This window comes from Globicephala melas, chromosome 11 (genome assembly GCF_963455315.2).
Source record: "Globicephala melas chromosome 11, mGloMel1.2, whole genome shotgun sequence".
NCBI lineage: Eukaryota > Metazoa > Chordata > Mammalia > Artiodactyla > Delphinidae > Globicephala > Globicephala melas.
The window spans coordinates 78,534,258-78,557,987 of record NC_083324.2 but is presented as its reverse complement, the minus strand read 5'-3'; the positions used below and the strand labels follow the sequence as shown (position 1 = coordinate 78,557,987).

Here is a 23,730-nt window from a genome sequence, read left to right as displayed (position 1 = left end):
TGTTGACTACTATATATAAAAGATAACTAATGAGAACCTACTGCATAGCACAGGAGCACTATTCGGTGCTCTGTGATGACCTATATGGGAATGGAGTCTAGAAGAGAATGCATATATGTATATACATATGGCCGATTCACTTTGCTGTACGGCGGAAACTAACAACATTGTAAATCAACGATACTCTAATTTAAAAAATAAAAATAAATAAATAAAGGTAGTGTTGAAAGACCCGTGGAATGTCTGCTGCTTCCTAGGGGTTAATGTTCACAGCACAGAGGTGCTTTGGGATCAGGAATTGAAGAGAAAGAGCCCCTGTCCTAAAAGAACCCAGTTTTATCGAGGGACACTGACATGTACAAAAATTAGAAGTGTGATACCTGCTGGGATGGCGGGAACGTGGGGTGTTTTGAAAACGCAGAAAAGGGACACTTGCTGGTGGAATCAAGGAATGTGTCACAGAGGTGCTGAGCCTAAGATTAAGTGGGAGTTAATTAGCTCCGGTCTTGGCTCACCCATCCCAGCGAGGTTGAGCGTGGCACACGGCATCCACCGGCTTACACTTTCCTGTGACGTGCCCACATTTCTCAGATTGCTGCAAAAAGCCAAACTAAATGGAACTTTTTCTTCCTAAACACACACCGGATGGGGGGTTTTCATCTTTTTTGGCTGCACCACGCATCACGTAGGATCTTAGTTCCCTGACCAGGGTTTGAACCTGCACCCCCTGCATTGGAAGCGTGAAGTCTTAACCACTGGACCGCCAGGGAAGTCCGGTTTTCATCTTTAACATAACATATATTAGCTTTTTAAAAGGCCTGCCCCACATTGAACTGTGGGAACTTACGAAGCATCTTTTTTTTCTCGGCTGCGTCGGGTCTTCGTTGCTGCACGCGGGCTTTCTCTAGTTGCGGTGAGTGGGGGCTACTCTTCGTTGCAGTGTGTGTGCTTCTCACCACGGTGCCTTCTCGTTGCGGAGCACAGGCTCTAGGCGCACGGGCTGCAGTAGTTGTGGCTAACGGGCTCTAGGCATGCCGACTTCAGTAGCTGTGGCGCACGGGCTTAGCTGCTCCGGGGCATGTGGGATCTTCCTGGACCAGGGATCGAACCCATGTCCCCCGCATTGGCAGGTGGATTCTTAACCACTGCACCACCAGCTGAGTCCCCGAAGCATCTTTTAATGTCACTATGAACTTGAAAGCAATCCTGGCTGCGGGTGTTTTCTTCTGAAAGTACACAGGTACTCGACTCTAGCTGTATTTGAATCACCAAAACCGAACCTGAATCTGGTAGAGATGTGCCAAACGCAAACTCTGAAATTACCCATAGCGTTGCCGCCGGGGCAGTAACGTACAGTTCACTTGGCGGCTGGCCCTCTCCCAACTTTGGTTCTGGAGAGAGTTAGGCCTGGGTTTATATGATCCACTCCTGCTCTTTTATGAACAAAGAAGATTGGCTGAGCTTGTTGACGAGTTCTGGCCCCGAGGGAGTCACCCTTTCTCACCTAATGTCACGTATCTGTAGGGGGCCTGGGTAGGCTCAGTGTACAGATACTATAGTCTGTGGCTGTGCATGAAGACCAAGACGAAAGAGGCGCTCATTCATTCGTAAGCCTTCACTGGCTACCTTAGGATTGTTTTATCATTCTGACATTTTAAAAAGGCTGTCCAAATACATTTTCTTGAAAGAAACATTTATTTATGATCTTTATTGGTCAAAGTTTCAAACAAATCCAGAACAGGTGTTCACATTTTGAGCCTTTAGTGAGAGACACTACGTCACGCGTGAAATAAATGCTGATCCCGTGGGGTGCTCCCCTGACGCATTTAAATACTGGGCTGATCAGTCAGAAGACGACCTATGTGACAGAATCTGCTCAGAAATCTGCTTGAAAAAGGGCACGATTTAAATCCCATGTGGTTTTTCACAACATAAATGTACTGTAACTTATAATAATTTCAAAACAAACTCCCCAAGAATCAACTCTCTCTTTACATAAAAAAAATAATCAATTTATACTCTTCTTGAAAGAACTCCAACAATGTAAAATAAGTTCCAATTCCATATATATATAATATATGTACATTTATAACTTAGGTGCTCTGTTTCTCTATATACTTTTATCCATGCATCACGGCAGGGGTGGACGTGAGGGCTACAGGGGCCTCTCCGAGAAGGCAGTGTAGCTTCTCACCCTGGCAAACAGCAGGGGCGTGTACATCTTGTCGATCTCGAAAGCTGTGACCGCAGTCTCTCCAGTTGATCTGGAAAGAAAGCACAGAATCACTCGTTACCAGGAGATATCAACTCATTTGAAATCCTTGCCTTTTTTGGGGCGGTGGGGGGGGGAGGAGTTTATTTTAGGCTTTAGCCTTTTTTAAATTTAATTCATCTCAGTCAATTCTAAATAATATAGTGTATTATAGAATATTTGAAAAATTTAGAAAAATGTAAAGAAAAATCACTCATCACCCCATCACCCAGATACAGCCTCATGAAGCATTTCTTCCAGGCACTTCAACCTTGCTATCAAACTTTACTGCTGAAATCATACTCTACTTGTCATCCTGCCTTTTTAAAACATTATGACATAAGCATTTCCTCACGTCATTAAATACTCTTCAGAAGCCATTTTTGTGGCTGCATAATATTTCACTGTCTGCTTATACCACATTTACTAAATTCTCCTTTTGCTGGAGATGTAGGCTGTTTCAATATTTGGCAATTAAAAATGATGTTGTGATATTTTTGAATATGAACAAAACAAAACAGATCCCTAAGAGCAGAATTTCTAAGTCAAAGGCTATAGACTTTGTAAAGCTCTTGTTAAAATGTATTTTAGAAAGAATTATAATCCTAGAAGAGAATTTAATGAGTTTATATTTGCATGATCAACAGCACAATTTCAGGTTGGAGGGGAAGCAGGTGACGAGTTACATTACCACAGCTTTTAATTTTCTCCTAAAAACAAAAAAGGAGAAATAAAACAAAAAAGGAGAAATAAACAAAAACATAAAATTCAAGTGACTTTATAGATATTATTATAGGGACGTCAACGTGATCATTAGCAGTTACAAATGACGTCACTTTTTTCTCTTAAGATGTGATGCTTTTCATTTGCTTTGTCCTACTTCTGGGTTTGGTTTCTTTCTTTGAAAAGAAAAAAAAAAAAGATTCCACTTCACAAATTACTCAGAGAAGCAAAAAGAAGATAGTAGGACCAGGAGGTAAGGATGAGAAGAGAGAAAAATGCTCTTTCTCAGCTGTCAGGACCTCCCAGATGAGTGGGAAGTTATTTGTAAGATGGAAACGTGACAGAGGAAGTTTTCAACAACGGAGTCAAGGTTGTGAAAGAGGCTAATGGAAGCTGACCTCACAACCTGCCTCTCAGAATTCTGATTTCAACTGGCATGCAGACCCTCGGGCACACACCGGTGTTCCTTCAAACCTAACAACAGCTAAGATCTGTATCCATGTGAACTGACATTTCACTTTCCTAATTCCTTTTTTTTACTTGACTCATTTCTGCACTGTTCCTTTCTCACACATTCTCATCTGTTCATTAATTATTTCATACAAGCAAATCCTAACTCATAGGACAAAGAACTTTAAATAGGAACCACTAAGAGATTTGGCTTTGGAACACACGAAATCTTTTCAGCAGACTTACTTTCCTAACTACAACTTATTTTAAATCTGGGTATAATCCCTGGGGATAAACCAAATGGAAATAAGGTGAAAAATGATCAGACTGAGACATGGGAGAAGAAAAAAGGTCTCGGTGCTTTACAACTGCCTTGAGTAAGCCAACGAATGAAGTCACGCACGGACAGCTCAGTGACCAGGCACCATCCACGCACGGAAGCTGCTCTCAACCCCACAGGGTCGGTGCCCACTCGCACCACCATGGGCAGTGGGCAGGAGCTCGGAACGCTCCACTTCCTGGTCCACTTTTAGGTTTTCTCCAGTTGGCCGTTTCCTTCGTCTGCAGGATTATTATGCTGTGGTTTTGCTCTGTAATCAAACGTTCACTCTGAGGAATCAAACCCTATCTGAGTCCCTCAACTGAACAGGAAGGACATATCTAGTCCGTAACCTTGGGATTTTTACTGCATTCGCCTACTTGTAAGTAATATGACAAGAATGATGTATCCAGATGAGTTTGTTGAACCTCTGGTGGCCACTGGAACACAGCTGAAGCCCCACGTGAAAATTCTGATCGGCTTCTTGTACAGGGACACGGCGAAAATATCTGTATTTATAGTCAAGTGGTTTCTGTAAAAGAAGAGAGGTGCATGAGCAACAGTGAGGCCTCACTTCACTGACAGAGACAGAGAGATGGATGGTGCTACACCTCAGAAGCATGTTAAGTTACATACTATCTGCACATAGTAAACAGCTATTTTGGTTATCGACTGAGAATGTGTACGAGTGCCTGGAAATACACGAAGGACTCTAAACGCAGAAGGCTCTTCCCTCCATCATCACCATCTCAGTCAGTCATCACAACATCCCCAGGTGTGACGTGCGACCGCATCGCTGCCGTGTGATGGCCGACAGGATGAGGACCCAGGGCGGGCAGCCCAGGGCCAGTGTCAGAGATGCGAACTAAAGTTCCTGTCTCCCATCTCTAAGCCTAGTATTTCCTTCTACTCGAAAACACTTGGGAATTTTTAAAGAGGGCAAGTGATAAACTGGTGAAGGCTGTAGAAAAAACACTGAGTATAACTGATCCTTTGCAATAACAGTAAAAGTCAACGGAGAAATAGATGTGACAAGGTTCACTGGAATCACACTTCTGTAAATACTGCTAAAAACACCAGAATGTCGCCACTATGCACGGCTTCACTGAGTCATATTCTGCAGAGAAAACTGGTCATCAGCATGGGAGTCCCTAAACTCTCTTATTAGATAAAATCTAAACAGCTAGGGCCTCACGACTCCCCAGCTCTGACCTCAGTAAACTCACGGCCAAGGTCACAGTGACAGCAAGCAACTCTGCCCCTCAGGCTGTTGCCCCCCGATTCCGGGAGCCAGAGGGAGCCAGAGAAGCCACAGCGGAGGGCCACAGGACTCACAGATGAAACCCGCCCTAACTATTCCCATACATGGTGCTGGGGGTGGGAGGGAGGGGGTGTTTAACACAAGAGAAACTTCATTCAAGAGCTATATTAATTATAAAAGCACCAGGCAAGTATTTATTCTAACTACCTCACAACTGACTTCTTGAGTACACATTAGCGTTTTCAACCAGGACTGAAAAAAGGCACATGGGGAAAAGCTGTGAAAAAAATTAGCCCCTTAATCTGTTAAGCGAATTTAAAACACTCTGGAATGTAATAATTCAGCCATCGTATTTACTCGGCATTTTTTTTTCCTTTTGTAAGAAAAGGAAGAAGGAAATTATCTCACTTCAGCTTATTTCCAGTACAAACTGAAATTCTAAAAATATCCTTGTGAAAGAATTATCTCTATGAGTCCGTTTAGGAAGAAAATCTCCTAGGATTCAAAAGGAGAAAAGCAAAAACATAGTCATATATAACTGTACTAGTTATTTCACAGGAATAACTAATAGTTACTTTGGCTTTACGTTTTCATGCGTAAGAAACCTGGACCAGAAGAGGAAACTTGGAGAAGAACAAATAAGTTGATCCAATAAAAAATAACTGTGTTTTAGAAACCCTCCAGCTCTCCTCAGAGATATGCTGTAAGTCAACACCCATATTGTATAAATTACGAAACGGTATTTTTTAACCTTTCTAATCAAGAACGCTTGAATGAGCAGGGTAAGAAAATTAAAAGGAAAACTGCCAATTCCACCTTGCATACTCACTTCTTCTTTCTTCTTAGTTATCACAGCAAATACTTTCGTCTGATTGTCTATATCTTGTGACAAGCGATAATGACCCAGTAGAATTGCATCAGTTCTAAAAATTAAAAAAAACCCAACACTTTAAATCTATTAATCCGTAATGTGTATTTATTTAAGTAATCGAGAAGGTAATAGGTTAGTTAGAAGTGTTTATTCAACTTGCCTGAGGGCAATCAGCTAGGATGTGAGTAAGTCTAGTCTCCGAGGCCCCAGACCTGCGGAGGGACATCTCTGCGGAGAGGCCCAGGGATCAGCTGTGTTTTTTTTTTTTCTTTTGGCCGTGCTGCATACAGCTTGTGGGGTCCTAGTTCCCCAACCAGGGATTGAACCTGGGCCCTCAGCAGTGAAACTGCTAAGTCCTAACCAATGGACTGCCAGGGAATTCCCGGGATTGGTACTTTTCACAAGTGCCCCAGATGACTGCTTCTTTAATCCAGTATTAAGTTACATAATCTGCAAGTTACCACCTAAAATTTGGACTGGATAGAAAACTACAGAAAGACACTACCTGGTATTCCTGGTTCTTAAACGCGGAACAATGGACTGGGGCTCCTCAGGGGTGGTCAGCATCATCACGTGGCCATCTGGGAAGAACCTTATGTACCTGTGGAACAAGGAAAACACCAAAACACCACATGCAAATAGAAAACACATCCTTATTTACTGGTACCGAAACCTATTTACTCATGGCTGTGAAACCAGAATGGAAATACCGTGGGCCAAAGAAGTGGCAAAACATCATTGACACAAACATGACCTGTGAGGCCAGCAGAAGAGAACCAAAGCATTTGTGTGTTTTTCCCCAAAGCACTAACTAATGTCAAACAAAAGTGAGGCCCAATGCTATTACAGGGCAGTTACCATAGCTTACTCGTTTCCCAGTGACACTAGTATCTGGTGAACAATAAGCCTGAGTAACAGCACAAGCTACCTGACAAGGCAGAAGACACGGAGGAGCTCTAAAGTGACTTCATAGTGATTCTTAGGTTTAGAGCCCAGGAGGAATTAACTGATTTCTCTTAACCTACTGGTTCTTTGAGTGCAGTTCCTGTTATAACACCGGATGAAAATACTGAGGGCCATTTTGTGGATAAATGCAAAAGCCACAAAGAACAGATGTCCAATAACTAACGAACCAATACTTGGAGAGAGAGAATTTTTCACTCACTCAGTTTACTACAGTTGTACCTGTAATATTCCACTTGGTGCCAGGCTCTATAGAAACCATCAAGAGACTGTTCCCCTTGACGAATATATGTGGTTTTACTGATATACACGCCTATAAAAAGAAACAGGTTTTTTAGAAAGAACATAATAAAAAATTTTTACCACCATGTAACATGTTTCCAGTTTTGTTTTTATTGTGGTTTCCTTTAAATATACTTATAGTACTCTGCTCTGTTATAGAAAATTAAGACTGTGTATTTCTCAAAATCAGCACAACAGGTCACCATTGCTCTAAAGAGTTCAACTTACCATCAAACCGAACACGTGGCCTTTGTAAAAACATCTCTCTCCAGGATGTATATGCAACAAGTTTAATACAGCTTCTGCCCCAAACTTTCAAGCACGCCAAACGCCATATTTCAGGATCTCTAGGTAATAAAAGCACAACATCAACACATATAACAGGTGAGTCCCTATCCGCACTCAGACATGAGAAGCATTCCTGCCACCAGCCATCTTCTATTCGGCAATATTGGTTGAGTGCCGGCCAGGCACTGTCCTGGGCACTGGGGACAGACTGACGGACAGGGCAAAGGCCCTGCTCTTTTACAGGGAAAGCAAACAAAAGAGAAGAAAACAAGAGAAAAGTTTTAGGTAGTGTGCTCAGTACAAAAAGAAACAAAGCAGAGTAAAAGGACCAGGACGATGGTGGTGGGGAAACAGAGACTATTTGTTTCTGGGCAGGTGTCTACGGTGACGAGGAAGGGTATCCTGGCAGAAGCAACAGCATGCAAGGCCCAAGGGCTGGAGTGTGGCCAGCACGTTCAACAAGGAGCGAGAAGGATCATGCAGCTGCAGCAGAGTGACTGGGTGAAGTGCAGACTACGTGTGTGAAGAGGCAGGCAGGGGCAGGTGACGTAGTGCTCTACAGGCGGGAGTGGCCCTTTGAGTGAAGTGGAGGCCACTGGAGGGTTCTGAGCATGACTGATGCTTTTAAAAGGTGACTGGTGGTCTACGGAGAATGTGCTCCCGGTATGTAAGAGCGGAAGCCCAGAGACCACACAAGATGCCAATGCCATAAACCAGACCAGGCCTAATGGTGGCTGAGCCAGAATGGTACTCGGAGAAACAGTGAAACAGTCAGACTGGAGGTCAGTTACGAAGACAGCACCAACCCTAACCCTAACAAGACTTTGTCATGGGATTACTGCAAAAAGCGACGCAACTGACATGGTTCTAATACAACTCAAAATAATTTTAACGCCATCTTTAACACTATCTTTAACTGAAAACATTCCATTTTAAAGACGTAGGAATTACTTATATTGAAGCCAGACTGCAAAAAGAGATAAACCGCCCAAATTTACATTGCAACGTATTTAAATTTTTTTCTTTTAACAAATACTTTTATAACCAAATTTTATCCTACCCCTGAAAATTTATTTTCTTAATTCCCTTTTTGTTTTCTCCTGTGTAATTAAAAGGAAAGTTAATGGAATAACAGTGCTAGAGACCCCAATTTCAAAAGGCTGGGTCAATCCACTAGGTGCTTGATAGGTACTTGTTAAACAGAAATGCACACAGAATCACCAAAAAAAACCCCAAAGGCTTTAAAGTAATTCAAATGTTTTACCCAAAACACAAGACTCCAAATGAAATTAGGTTATTTAAAAACAAGGCATCTGTATTTTAAGAACTACATAAAGTTATAAAAAAAGTTCTAGATGCTAAGGATAAAGTATTTATTTTTATATAAGACATTCATAAAGGATTACCTGTCTTAAATAAAGTTACACTAAACTATGATTATTCTTCACATAACCAGATTTTAAAAGTATAGCTCTTTTCCCAATTTTACTGAAAAATATTTGACACACATCACTGTAAAAATTTAAGGTGTACAGCACAATGGTCTGATTTACATCTATTGTGAAATAAGCCACAATAGGTTTAGTGAACATCCATCATCTCATACAGATACAATAAGAAGGAAAGGTCTCCTGTGATGAGAACTCCTAGGGTCTACTCTCTTAACAACTCTCTATCATATGGCGATGGTAACCATAGTCACCATGTTGCACATTACATCCCTAGTACTTATTTGTACCTTCTGACCACCTTCTTCCCTCCCCCACCTCTGGTAACCACAAGTCTATTCTCCTTTTCTATGCAGATGCCACATGTAAGTAAGATCATGCAGCATTTGTCTTTCTCTGACTTATTTCACCTAACATAATGCCTTTAGAGTCTATCCATGTTGTCACAAATGGTAGGATTTCTGCATTTTTCATGGCTCAATAATATTCCATTGTTTATATATACCACATGTTCTTTATCCATTCATCCATCCATGGACACTTAGGTTGCTTCCATGTCTTGGCTATTGTAAATAATGCTTCTACGAACATGGGGGGCAGATATGTTTCAAAGTTAGTGTTTTTGTTTCCTTTGGATATATATTCAGAAGTGGAACTGCTGGATCATATGGTAGATCTATTTTTAATTTTTTGAAGAACCTCCATACTGTTTTCCATAGTAGCTATACCAATTCATAATCCCACCAACAGTGTGAAAGGGTTTCCTTTTCTCTACATCCACATTTATCTCGTCTTTTTGATGATGGCCATTCAAACAGGCATGAGCTAATATCTCACTGTGGTTTTGATTTGCATTTCCCTAATGACTAATGATGTTGAGCAACTTTTCATGTACCTGTTAGCCATTTGTATATCTTCTTTGGGAAAACATCTATTCAGGTCCTTTGCCCATTTTTTAATTAGATTTGGGGTTTTTTGCAATTGAGTTGTATGAGTTCTTTATACATTTTGGATATCAACCTCTTATCAGATATATGGTTTGCAAATATTTATTCCCAGTCCATTGGTTGTCTTTTCACTTTGTTGATATGTTTTTCACCACTGCCAGAGTTGCTTAAAAAAAAAAACAGTAAGTACCTGGCACAGATATAGAATCCTCTGCACACCTGTGACAACTGCTCTAACGATCTGAGGTCCAGGTCGCTCGACACCACCCATCGGAAGATGTACATCAGGACCTCCATCGGCAGCGCTGCAAAGGAAACTATCCTCTCAGTGACTCTCCTTCCTATACATCACTCTGCTGTCACGTTCTCCCTGCAGATATCTTTATGTATTCCTTAAATTTTATAAACCGCACCTTCAGTACTGCTCAGAGCTACAGCACAAGTATATTTAACTACCCAGAAGTAAAAATGGTTCCTAACATCAAGACACAAAATATCTTTGTTTTTTCAGTATTGAACAGATCCAAAGGTATTTTTATAAAGTACCCCTTTCCCTTGGAAGATCATTTCATCATCAAGATACATAAAAATGGATATGTTAGAAAAATAGTCTAGTATGTATGCATGCGTATGCATTTGTTAACATTAAAAAATAACTTCCATCTCCTTGGAAATTTTCAGTTGTCCTCCTCTGGAAAGTCCCATAGCTAAGTAAACAACATTTAACATATGAAAAGAAAAAAACCCCATCAATTTTTAAACATTCAGCCCATCTCAGGACTACCGTCCAACCTGGCTGAAGTGCCTGATGGTGCCATTGTTCCTCCGGTTTCCTGAGGGCCGCCCCAACTCACACATTCACCCTCGCAGAGCATCACTGAAAAAAGAATGGCACACTTTTTTTTTTTTTTTTTTTTTGCGGTACGCGGGCCTCTCACTGTTGTGGCCTCTCCCGTTGCAGAGCACAGGCTCCGGACGCGCAGGCTCAGCAGCCATGGCTCACGGGCCCAGCCGCTCCGCGGCACGTGGGATCTTCCCGGACCGGGGCACGAACCCGCGTCCCCTGCATCGGCAGGCAGACTCTCAACCACTGCGCCACCAGGGAAGCCCAAGAATGGCACCCTTTAACAACTGTGCTACAAACTCCACTCTACTTCGGATCTTGAAAAGCTTATCAGTATGCACAAATTAGATCTCCCACCATACTTTGAACTAGAGCAACTGTCTGACAAGCTATCTGACCTTGTAAGTTTGGAAAACGTAAATCTAAGGAAAAGTATTTCTCACTGAGTTATAACGACCACGAAGTCACACCTGATATGTGAGTCTGACTGCTCTCAAGTTCGGGCTGACACAGTTTGAGCACAGACTCCTGAAACGTGAGCTGCTGCTGGAAGTAGGACAGGAGGTCTGCCATCTTGCTGTCATCATCGGTATCTTCGATGCTGAGAAAATAAGGGAGGTGAGTGAACGCAGTGCCACAGTCTACACAACACAGCTTAGAAAATGATTTTCCACAGTACTTTCAAAATCTGCTTTAGAAAAAGTCATCCAAAAGCAAACTTCTTACTACTTTTTTTTTTAATATGATAAATGGTTACCCTGCCTTGCAAAGGAGTACCATACCAACTTTTTGAAGAAAAAAGCTTCAGCAATTTTAATTCCCACAGAGAAAGAATTTAAATTTTTGGATACAGGTGTTGAGATTTAATTAATTAGTTTTATGGCAAATAGAGATTTCATGAATTAGTAAAAAGATACTTTCAAATGATTTTTAAAAATCTTATGTAAATATATCCTTTTAAGTGACCACAATCCATTGTAACTGGATAAAAATAAAACATACAAATGTTATCTGAGGCGCTTACTTACCAAGGGTTTTCTAACGTATGTGCCTTATCACCCTACCTTTAGAGAGGAAAATATGTAATTTTAAAAAGCAGGGTCCACAAATAATTTATCAGTATGAACAAATACATAGTTAGAGTTCTAGAAAAATATATAGCTTTCCATTTTTGCTAACAGTAACCTTAAAAATGATCAGACTTACAAAAAGGTTGGATGAGGATGCAGTTAGAAAACCAGGAAGGGCTTATTATAAGACAACAAAGGGCACATGCGGCTGAGGCTAGATGGACTGCAGGGCTACGCTACCAGCTTTTTACAGAAGGCAAAAAAAATAGCAGAGGCTTTTAGGGCCTGTTAAGTCTGTTAAGAAAATAAACTGTACCCTTAAAGAACTTTCATAGCATCTGGGTTTGTGTAACAGGACGGGAGAGAAAGAAATGTTCCTTTAATGTTTTAATACAACCTTTCTCAACAGCCCTTGGCGTCTATCAAACTGGCTCAGAGCTGGGTCTAAAGGACTCTACCCAAATTCAAAGAAGGTTTAGAAAAAGCCCCAATGAGTCCTTTTGAGTATGAACTACCTCACGTTATTAAATCGAATTTAGTGAACAATATTATTAGCCCCAGACAATAAATGCTGACTTCATCAGGATTCTTTTAATACGGCTTAGCCAAAGCTTAAGTGTTAATACCATAAGCAGTTAAACAGCACTGGCGATCAGCGCTAAGTTATCGATAAAGGTAACCTCTTAATTGTTTCATGGCAGAACTAATATAATATGTCATCACCAAAATTCTATTTTTCTATGTACTGCTCATTTTAAACCTGACATCCTTTTGTGGGGACAGACTCCCTTCCCTTCTAATATAAGCTTTGGGAGAGAGAGGGGTTAAGCCAATACAATTTTATAATTGTTTTACACACAGCTTCAAAAGTATTAGCTTAAAAATATATTCTCTTGGTCTCTGTCCATATAAACAGTCAATGCTACTCCATGACTGTGATGCCAATGGCATCTGTACAATGAAACACAGTTTCTTTGGTTTTTTTTAGAAGCGCTTATGTCCTGCCCGTGTTTTTAAACAAATGTTGCAGTCTTAACAGTATTGTATCTACAACAAAGTCTGGTTAGAGTCCAGCATTTTCCTAATAAAAAGCCTTTTAAAAAATGTATTATTTCAAACGGATAGAAAAGGAGAAAGACTAGTGTAATAAAACACTATGTACCCAATTTCAACCATTAACATTTTTCAGGCTTACCCTGATCACGTTTTAATAGTTTTGACTTTATACGTTTCAGAAAGTTGAAATGTGTCCTTTAATTTACTCCTTTCAGTAATCACTGCTTTTATTTAAAAAAAAAACTCTTTCATCACCTAATTTTCGTTACACCTGTTTAAAATATGCATTTCTATACTTTACTCTTAAAATTTCCCTAATTAAAAAATTTCTACAACTTTATAAACAAGTCTTTATATTAAAGACTATATAACAACAGAATTAGCACCGTCTTCTTATCATTATCATGTTAAGAGTCAACAGGGCAAAGACGCTTAACTTTAACAAACTCTATATATTACTGTCTATCAAATTATGTACGCACTAGCTGTTTCCAACGCCATCACCATCTGGAGACCGGGTATAAGTAATCTTGAACTCTATATCAGGTACAAGTTGCATAGCCCTACGATAAAACTTGATGGCTAAAAGAAAAAATAAAGCTAAATTAGCTATGACCACACATTTTTGTCATTTCCTTTGATTACCCTAACTGTGGTTTAATTTGGTAACTTTCTTTACAAACAGTCAAATTCCCTTTTTCTACATGCAACAGTAGCAGTCAGCAAACTTATTTCCAAACCCTACTAGTCAGAAATAATCTTTTTCTAAAGCTCTCACGTTACAGAAACTTAAGATGTTGCATTTTACTCTTATCTTTTAGCCCATCTTTTCCCTCTGCCTCTCACATATTGTCAGAAATGATCTTATATGTGGCTGTCTTTCTCTGTGCTTTGAAAATGCCACTGCTGCAGCCCCAACAAAAACACCTTTAAGCAAACTTCTTCCTAGGATGCAGAAAATCAAACGTTTCCTCCTGAGTAGAATAAGGAGAAGGGTTTTCTGGAATTTATTGGAATTTATTCTTCAAATCCAACTTCCTTTAGTCCAGCTGCCTCTTATTTAGCTAAGTAACCTATAAAACCTGTTTTAAATCAATCTGCTGGCCAGGAGGTTTAGAACTAGAACACTGAGCAGTCTCTCCCACAGAGACACACCACAGAACCTGGGGCTGCAGAAGCCGACTAGTTCTTTCCCCACAGATGAAGTCCACTCAGTTCAGTCCACTCTGCCATGTTCTGCTGCTCTGGGTGAGTGACTGTAAACTACGTGGACACAGGAACCTCACAGGCTAATAAAGACTGTGGCAGGATACCACCATTTGGGCCCTTTTCATATCTCAGAGTGGAAATACCCCTAGAAGAAACTTGCAGATAAATGCAGTAATTTTGAAAATGTTATTTGGGGGGCATTATCGAACCACTCAAGTGCTAGCATTTTTTTCCATGCCCCAATTAACAGCTTTTCTATCAGGAAATGAAAGCCTAATTATAAACCTAATCCAGTAAACAGCCCCACCACTTGGTTTACTTACACATTTCTACTGGCCTAATAAAAGAGACAATTAAGGCTGAAGAGTATTCCTTCTCTAAAATGTACATTAGAATTTAGAAAGCATGTACATGTTCCTCCATCTATCCTTCATAGTCTCCTCCTCTGAAATAACGTTCACCTATAAAAGGCGCATATCCTATTTTTTCAATGGCATATCCTGCTATTTTTCAATAAGCAACAGTATTTTTAAGACTTTAATAATGAAAAATAAATACTAAACCCTAAATGTAGAAAAAGGTTATTTGACTAATCCTACCAATATGATGATGTTTCTCAGCAATATTTTTTGGAGAGAGACAGGTTATATAAAAATACAATTTTTATTTTTTAAAAATCAGTATCAAATATAGAGACTGATGTTCTGTATAAATATATTCTATTTTTTAAAAAACTGGTGAATAGCAAAGAGTTCTTATTCAAAACTGTCAAGACAAGATGATCCTGGGACCTGAGTTTTTACCTTCATAGAGAGCTCCATTTTGTTCTTCTTCTACTGCTTTTAGAAAGAGTTCTCGAGCCTATAAAAATAAACAGTGAAAAACAATTTCTGAAAATCTGTACTAAAAGTGAGCGTGGGTGGTAGAAGGATAACCTTTTCAACAAATGGTGCTACAGCAGTTAGACATCCACAGGCAAAACAATGAATGTCAACCTCAACTTCATAGCCTACATAAAAAGTGACTCGAAAATGGATCAAGGACTTAAAAGTGAAACTTTAAAAACTTTTAGGAAAAAAAAGAAAGAAAATCTGGGAGACTTGGGCGAGGAGTTCTTATACTTGACACCAAAAGCACAATCTATAAAAGGAAAAACTGATAAATTAAACCTCATCAAAATTAAAACTTTTGCTCTGTGAAATTTCCTGTTAAGAGGATGAAAAGGGTTTCCCTGGTGGCACAGTGGTTGAGAGTCCGCCTGCCGATGCAGGGGACACGGGTTCGTGCCCCGGTCTGGGAAGATCCCACATGCCGCGGAGCGGCTGGGCCCGTGAGCCATGGCCGCTGAGCCTGCGCGTCCGGAGCCTGTGCTCCGCAACGGGAGAGGCCACAACAGTGAGAGGCCCGCGTACCGCAAAACAAAAAAAAAAAAAGAGGATGAAAAGACAAGCTACAAAGTGAAAGAATTTACAAGCCACATATTCAGCAAAGGACTTGTATTTGGAATACATAAAGAACTCTCAAAACCCAACAGTAAAAACATGAACAATCCAATCAGAAAAGACAAACAGGTATTTCACTGAGGGGCGTATAAAGACAGGAAACAGCACATGGAAAGATATTCAACATCATTAGCCATTGGGGAGATACAAATTAAAATCACAAGAAGGTATCACTACACAGCTATCAGAATGGCTAAAATTAAAAAGTAACGACATGGGCTTCCCTGGTGGCGCAGTGGTTGAGAGTCCGCCTGCCAATGCAGGGGACACGGGTTCATGTCCCGGTCTGGGAAGATCCCACATGCCATGGAGCGGCTGGGCCCATGAGCCATGGCCGCTGAGCCTGCGCGTCCGGAGCCTGTGCTCCGCAACGAGAGAGGCCACAGCAGTGAGAGGCCCGCGGACCGCAAAAAAAAAAAAAAAAAAGTAATGACAACTCTAAATGGTGACGGGGATGTGAAGACACTGGATCACTCATACACTGCTGGAGGGAAAATGGTGCAGACGCTCTGGAAAACAGTTTGCAGTTTCTTTTAATCGAAGATGCACTTACCATACAACTTAGCAATTGCACTCTTAGGCCAGAGGGACGAAAACTCATGTTCATGCAAAAACCTGCATATGAATATTCATAGCAGTTCTAGTAATAATAGCCCCAAACTGGAAAAAACCCAAATGTCCCTCGACAGGTGAGTGGTCAAACAAAGTGGGGTACGTGAACACCATGCAACACGGCTGAGCGGTAAAAAGCAACAAACTACTGACACATACAACAACTGGGACAGACCTCGGAGGAATTAAACAACACTTTTTGAATATCAAAATTATAGAAATGGAGGCCAGCATAGGGGTTGCCAGTGGTTAGGAATGGCTGGGGAGGAGGTGGGCAAGAGAGCGTATAACTATCAAGGTAGCAAGAGGGAGCCCTGTGGTGACAAAACAGTTCTGTATCTTGATTGTGGTGATGGTTACATGAAGCTACACGGCTAATTGCAGAGAACTATTTATACACATACAGACAGTGAAGTGCTTGGAAACCTGAATAAGCTCTGTGGACTGTACCAAGGTCTACTTCCTAGAAGTCTAGCTACGGAAGGTGTCACCGTCAAGGGAGGATGGGAAGGGTGCACAGGACTCCCGTGTGCTATGAATCTGTGATTATTTCAAAATTAAAATGAAACAAAACAAATATGAAAGTTTTTAGTTATCATGGTAATGTCGATTATTAAACGGCAAATTTTTGTAAAGAAAAACTTAGGTCTGATGGTATGAAGATGACAACCCCTGTGGAGTAACAGGATACAGTCAGCCCTCCACATCCCTCTCTCTGCATCCTCGGATTCAACCAACTGCAGATCAAAAATATCTGAAAAGAGTTCCACAAAGTTCTGAAAAGCAAGACTTGAATTTGCTGCGCAATGGTAACTATTTACTCAGCATTTACACTGTACTTACAACTATTTACAGAGCATTTACATTGTACTAGGTATTACAAGTAATCTAGAGATGATTTAAAGTATACTGGAGGATGTGCGTGGTTACACGCAAATGCTACACCGTTTCATACAAGGAAGGTGAGCATCCCCGGACACAGAGGGACAAATGTTGTGAAAACTGAAATGGTGGGTTGAGTGTACTTTGTGTGAACAAGCACTAGGAAAGAGGTGAACCATTAGAAAGCATTCAAAATTTTCCAGGATAAGGAAGTAATTACTGCATCACTATAAATCTGTTCAACTCAAAATATAACAAAATATTGCATTATGACCTTTGGGAAGGTGTTAACATTTAAACCAATTTTTTCCCCTTTCGGGCTTCTGTTAAACAGATTCAGAGGCATCTGTCTTTTAGACCAGGTGAATCTCAGGGGTGTATATTACCAAAGAGTTCCGGCAAGACTGTATACCTGCAGGAAAGAAGGAGTAATGTGTCATCCAAAGGCCTACAAAAAGTGGTGAGGGATGGACACCCTGGCACACTTGTCACCGTCTTTCCAAGTACAACGCCCCTAACACTTAACTTTTCTTCTTTTGCCAGCTCCTGCTTTCCTCTGGTGTCTGCTGCTCTCAGTGAAGAGCCTCTCGTTGCTCTCCAAGGTCGAGATTCTAAACTGCTCGAGCCTCCACCTGGGGCAAGTTCAAACATCCACTGAGCTCGGAACCTCTGGAGTTGTGCCTGAGGGAAGAAGAATGTTTCAGGACCCCCCAAGGAAGAGGAGCTCAACTCTGGAACAATCTGTCAACAGGTCCAACACCGATGTCCACACATACACATATGCTAAGATAAGAAAACACTGTCTTTAAATTATTAAATTACTGAATACTACCATTAAATACCTGTTATCCTCCAAGATAATTTTTTGCTTAAGACTTTGAAGAAATTGTGAAATTTTGCCTAAAATAAGATTCTCTATACAGGAGAAATCTAATGGTATGAGAAAATCAAATTTTAATTGGAATCGAAAATGTAAGCCATCACTTAGGGACTGAACTTAGATGCTTTCAAACATTTCTTCCCTTGGAATACATCACCTCAAAATCCTGTATGCGAGCCCCAAGTCTTTCTTTTAATAACCTTTCTCTTTTTTAAAAGTAATTATTTTTTCTAACACATATCATTAAAAAGAATCTAAACATAGAAAAAGTGAAACCCCCTCTGTGGCGGGCTCTGCTGTGCTGCCCAGACCCCCCCATTAGGAACTGCTGGGAGTGCCACAGAAGAACAGCCCTCAGCCCTCGCCCTGAAGTAGGGCCTCAGGGAGACCACACCCCTTCCCAAGTGCTCCCCACCCAACGACTGATCAACGAGAGTGATCAAAGACCCCGCTCTGAAAGGTCATTCTTCCCCGCTCTGAGGAAGTCCTCGGAACTTCCGCAGGATTAACTGAGCTGGTCCACTGAGACTGCAGAGCAGTCCAGCTCCCCCAACCCCCTCAGGCTTCCCTCCCTGCCTCCCTGGCACACGTGCTGACTCCAAGAGCACTGCTTAATAAACCTCTTACACCCACCTCGGAGTCTGCTTTCTGGGAACCCAACCTGGGATGCCCTTCCCCCCAAAGGACATTGGTAATTGGATTGTATATATTAGTGCTGGCTTTTTAAAAAAAGAGTACAGATTTAAAACATGAAAGCTTTTAATAATTTTTCTCTACATTCTGCACACTGCTTTGACTCCCACCTTCCTATTACGAATGTAACACATATACCTCTGACTTAAGCATGTGGGATCTTAGTTCCTTGACCAGGGATCGAACCCGAGCCCCCTGCATTGGAAGCGTGGAGTCTTAACCACTGGACCGCCAGGGAAGTCCTAGCAGCACTCTTAACGCCTACTAGATGGTGCACTCCAAACGCACAAGTATTCTAAAGATTACAAATTCAGTAAGAAGCACTTAACTAACTACAATGAATAGTTTTCTATTTCGATGCACAAAGCTCTACCCTATCCTTTTAAATGGCTGCAGAATATTTCACTGTATGGATGCATCATTACTTAACACAAGTGATGGATATTTAGGTTGTACTCCATTTTTCCATATAAACAATGCTACAATAAACATTTTTGTATGTGTATATTTACTCACTTCCCCTATTATTTCCTTAGGATTAATTTCCTAGAAGTAGGATTGCTGGTTCAAAGGGAATGTATGTTTTTCATTTTGATCCATATTGCTAATCTTCCCTGCAAAAAAGCTGTAGCAACTTATGCTTTCATGTATACTGCGTGAGTGTTCTCAGAGCCTGGACAGCAATAGGCATTATTCACTAATCTGATCTTTTTTTAAAAAAAAATTCTTTGCTGATTTAATTTGTTGTTTCTGTTTTTGTTTTTTTTTGTGGTACGCGGGCCTCTCACTGTTGTGGCCTCTCCCACTGCGGAGCACAGGCTCTGGACGCGCAGGCTCAGCGGCCACGGCTCACGGGCCCAGCCGCTCCGCGGCATGTGGGATCTTCCTGGACCGGGGCACGAACCCGCGTCCCCTGCATCGTCAGGCGGACGCTCAACCACTGCGCCACCAGGGAAGCCCTTAATTTGTATTTTAAAAAAATTATTAGTGAGGCTGATTATCTCTTCTAATGTTTCATAAATATTTATATTAATTTTTTCCATTAGTTATCCATTCCTATCTTTCTATCCTATGTTGTTACTACTTTTATAAGGATGTTACATCTGTATCAGAGATATTAATCCTCTTCCCCTAGATGGTAAATAGTTTTTCCAGTTAATTATTTCTTTTGATTTAGGAGGTCTTTTGCTATATATGGGTTTTAAACTTTTAGGAGGTCAAATCTGTCAATCTTTTTCTTTAAGGTGATGGGTTTTAGTCATGCTTATGCCTTGGTTTGAACACTTTAAACCCACATATTGAATTACACAGCAGCAATTACTGATATTCCTTTTTACAGAAAAAGAAATCTATAACATAGTCATAACTTAAGTATTCTAAAAACCGGTATGAAGATACAGCTACATTCAATGCAAATAAGAACCTATGAATCTTCATAATTATGACCAACTCCTGCTTATGTATGGAAAGCAACAGAATAAGAACGAAATGCACAAAGGAAGAAACATGCCTGCAAATCTGTCTCAGCAGGGCGTTCGTTTTCATCCTCATCTCCTGCCCTGACAGCGTCGGAATGACAATCTTCCTCAGCTTCTGCCTGAGTGGGGGAAAGCAAACGACGCTCAGGAATAAGCAAACACAGTTTCCCTGGTAACCTACATCTCCTATTCAGCTACCTGCCCAGTGAAACACACAGCTGCCTCTCCCTAAATATCTTCTTCACAGGTAAGTTAAATGATTCCAGTCAGAAAAGTCTGACACTTTAATTTTTTAATACTGTAGAATAAACAACTTCACTGGGCTCCAGCTTAAAATGTTTTGGTAGGTGGTTAAAAAGAACAACTTTGCTTCAGAAAATAACAGTTGGTGGTATAGAGTTCAAATAGTTTTTGTTTCATGGATCTCTTAAGACCATATAGAGCCCATATATGGTTGTCCCTTCTTTACACAAACTGGAATGTTATTAATGTGTGAATGACTTTAGTCTAATAATATTTTAAATGTACTAGAAAAGCTCACTCAAATCAAAGACATGTAAGAGTGAAGGTTTTTGTAAAGAAGCTCCTTCCATTTTTTTTTTTTTTTATAAATCCAGATTTTCATATATTGGATTGACTTAAAGTGGAATAAAGCTGGGCTGGAACTACTGTGCACGGCTTGGGACTTAACAGAAGCCTCAGGTCAGTTTCCGTCCATTTTATCCTTTTATTCTCCATAAATGTTTGCTAAATAAAACTGGATCCTATATTCCAGTGAAAACGAAATGTTGCCTAGGTGTGGTCTATAACCTAACACACTTGTTAGCAAATAAGACTTGCTCAACACTTCAAGTGTTCAGTCCTATAAAGAAATGTGGCAATCAGGGAAGTGACTTTGAAGGTTAGTTAGAAATAAAAATAATAAAATCTATTTAACTTCACTCATTCCAAACACGGTAAGTTTTACAATTGCCAATTGGGGTTGTAATTTGTTCCCAGGACTAAAATGTCTGTATTAACACCTAGCTTTGAGCACAGCAACCAGATATACTTGCACTACTTCACAGCACAACACAAACAAGCCTGGCTCCCTATCTTATCTCTGGCAACCAGACTTACAACAGAGGTGCCTGTGAGATGTGAACTAGTTAGTACGTGGTAAAGTGCTTGGCACCCTGGAAAGGCTAAATCAGTGGAGAAATAAAAGAGAAAGGCTGAGCCTCGGATGAACTTCCAGAAAACTGGAAAATCTGAGCATCAACGCACTGTCAAATACATTTTTTTAAGTCTCTTTAAGCTGAGAGCTTTTCCTACTCAGATCATCAGTAATGGGAAATTACACAATAAAAGGGTTTGAGTTTATAGATCTAACAAGTGTATTTCTCTCTCTTCTCAAATAAGGGTCTGCTTTATTACTATAAACTCTAAGGACAGCTAATGGAAGGGGACCTTGGTCCCTGGGGTATCTCAGTAATTCAGCCTCTACCTCTAGCCCAACAGCCCCACCAAAGTGACTTCAAGAGCTCCCCCTGCTCTCTCCAGCCCCGCGCTTTGGCACACGCTGCTTTGCTCTCTGCGTCTGGAACGCCTGCATCCTCTTCCACTTGGCTACTTGCTACTCATCCTTCATGATTCAGCTCAGGGATTATCCCAGGAGGAAACAAATTCTGATCCTTTCACGTGCCTCTTTGGTTTTCCCATTACACTTGTGCTGGCATCACAGCACTTAAGACTTGTATTGAGATTTCGTCTCTTTCGCTAGAAATTAGTGCATTGGCATCAAGATCTGAGGTCTGGCACTATGCCAGGCTGATAGTAAGTGCTCCAAAAAATGAATTAACAAATAAAATGCCATGAGGATATATAATGCGTATCTCAAGGATGAGGTAAGGAGACAGGAAGCCTATAATACAGACAGCATCTTCTCCCCTGGGCTGTGTTAATAGAGCTCTCATCCACTAAGACTTCGATTTTGACAGTATGGTGACAAAAACAAGAACCATCAAATTTGGGGTTTTACCATATGCTCTTCAACTCAAATACCACTTGAAATAAGTAGGTCTTTGGCTGTCATCCAGAAATTTTCACTTTGTTTTTCATAACTGTGTTGGACCTAACATCACCTTTCACTAGAGTAGCTCATGTGTTCATCCTTTTACTGTTTTACACATGGGACTAATGAAATACAGAAAGTTAAGTGCTTAATCCTGGTCAGAGAACTATTTCTGAAAGTTTAAAAGCATAGTCAATTAGTGTTTTTCTATTCACCAAATTGACTTCATAAAGTAAGTTCATTCAACCATTCGTGTATTCCATAAACACTTGGGTGTCTACTATAAGCTAATGAGTTTGGGATCATTTCACTCTTGAATCACTCAACTTTAGCCAGAGATTAGTTTCTCGGAACGACAATTTATTTGAAGCCAAAGCAAAGCAGCATGGGGCAGAGACTACATACGCCAACACGCAGTAGCCCCATGGAATCTGCTTTGTCAATTTCTGGAGCTTTGCTCCGTTCCTCCATTTGGACCGCACTGACGCTGCTTGGGCCCTCACTGCTGTGAAATGAGACAAAATCCCTCCAACCCCAAGCCACCAGGACCGCCAGCCAAAACCCTGCCCCAGGAACTGCCGCGTCCTGGGGCGGGTGCCTCCTAAACCCAGGACTCCTTAAGGGGTCAGAACGGCGGCTCCATGGGCAGGCTTTTTGTTTTGGAGGGGCGGGGGGCGGCGATCAACAAGTGTCTCCACTTGCCAAGGCTCCCTCCCGCTTTCAGATGTTGCGACGGCTCACCTCAATCTACGCTCGTTTTTATTAAAGGGACGAGACTGGTTCAAGGCCCTCAGCAGGCCGAGAGGCATTATTCTCGGCCGTCCAGCAAACCCGCTCTGCTCACCTGGAGACCCAGCTAGGGGGCTCGGCAGGAAGGAACCCCGGGGAGCGGGCAGGACTAGCACTGTTCGCCACCCTCAGGCCAGGGCCCCAGGATGGTGGTAGCCATGCAGCCCCCAACCCTCGCAGGTTCACCCTCTCCACGTCCCCCGGGGCTCCCCGCAGGCCCGGGCCGTCCCGCCCGCCGCCCGCCCGAGCTCCTCGGCGCTTTACCATGCTGGCGGGCCAGCCGGCCGCGGCCGAGGGGCTCTTGGCGCCCCCTCGGCACCGCCCCCGCGAGGAGGTGCCCCGGGAGTCCGGTGTCTACTCCTGCCGTCTGCTGCAACGGGACTTAGCAGAGTTCTCGGTCGGAGAAGCGCACCAGGCAGCGGCAGTAACTGCGGGCCCGGCGTACGGCAGCCATTTTCGCAGGGCAGAGGGCCAGATCGCGGCGCGCTGGGGCGGCGGCCGGGGACTCGCGGAGCGCAGGGACGCCTGGGGCCCGCCGAAGCCGAGGACTGTGCGCGCACCGGAGCCTCGACCCTGCTGGAGACCCCGGACGCCGCAGCGTAGATGCACCCCTGCCGCGGAAACCTGCGCCGGCGCAGCGAGCATGCGCAGTGCTGACCCGCCGCCGCCCGCGTGGGCTGCCCTACTCCGCTGCCCGCGCACTTCCCTGTGGAGGGCTAGGGGCGTGCGCTCTCTGTGTGCGCGAGGGACAGCCCGGGTGAGGTCAGCCCGGGGTGCCGAAGGCCAAACTCAGCCTAGTATTCGGCTCAGTGAACTTACGCAAACTTGAACAGGACTTAACTCAAATTTAGAGTTGAGA

At 42.0% G+C, this 23,730-nt stretch overlaps 1 protein-coding gene across 1 annotated transcript; it reads right to left on the bottom strand.

Annotated features, from left to right (window-relative positions):
• Positions 1-1,672: 1,672 nt before the first annotated feature.
• FBXO9 (F-box protein 9) lies at positions 1,673-23,360 on the bottom strand. Its single transcript, XM_060307701.2, has 13 exons — positions 23,136-23,360; positions 20,062-20,148; positions 17,506-17,659; positions 14,786-14,845; positions 13,256-13,355; positions 11,118-11,248; positions 9,994-10,108; positions 7,349-7,467; positions 7,061-7,151; positions 6,381-6,476; positions 5,834-5,927; positions 4,124-4,275; positions 1,673-2,264 (listed from the first exon to the last, which is right to left on the bottom strand). The coding sequence occupies exons 1-13, from the start codon at positions 23,136-23,138 to the stop codon at positions 2,156-2,158; spliced, it is 1,311 nt and encodes a 436-aa protein (XP_060163684.1). The 5' UTR covers positions 23,139-23,360; the 3' UTR covers positions 1,673-2,155.
• Positions 23,361-23,730: the final 370 nt, after the last annotated feature.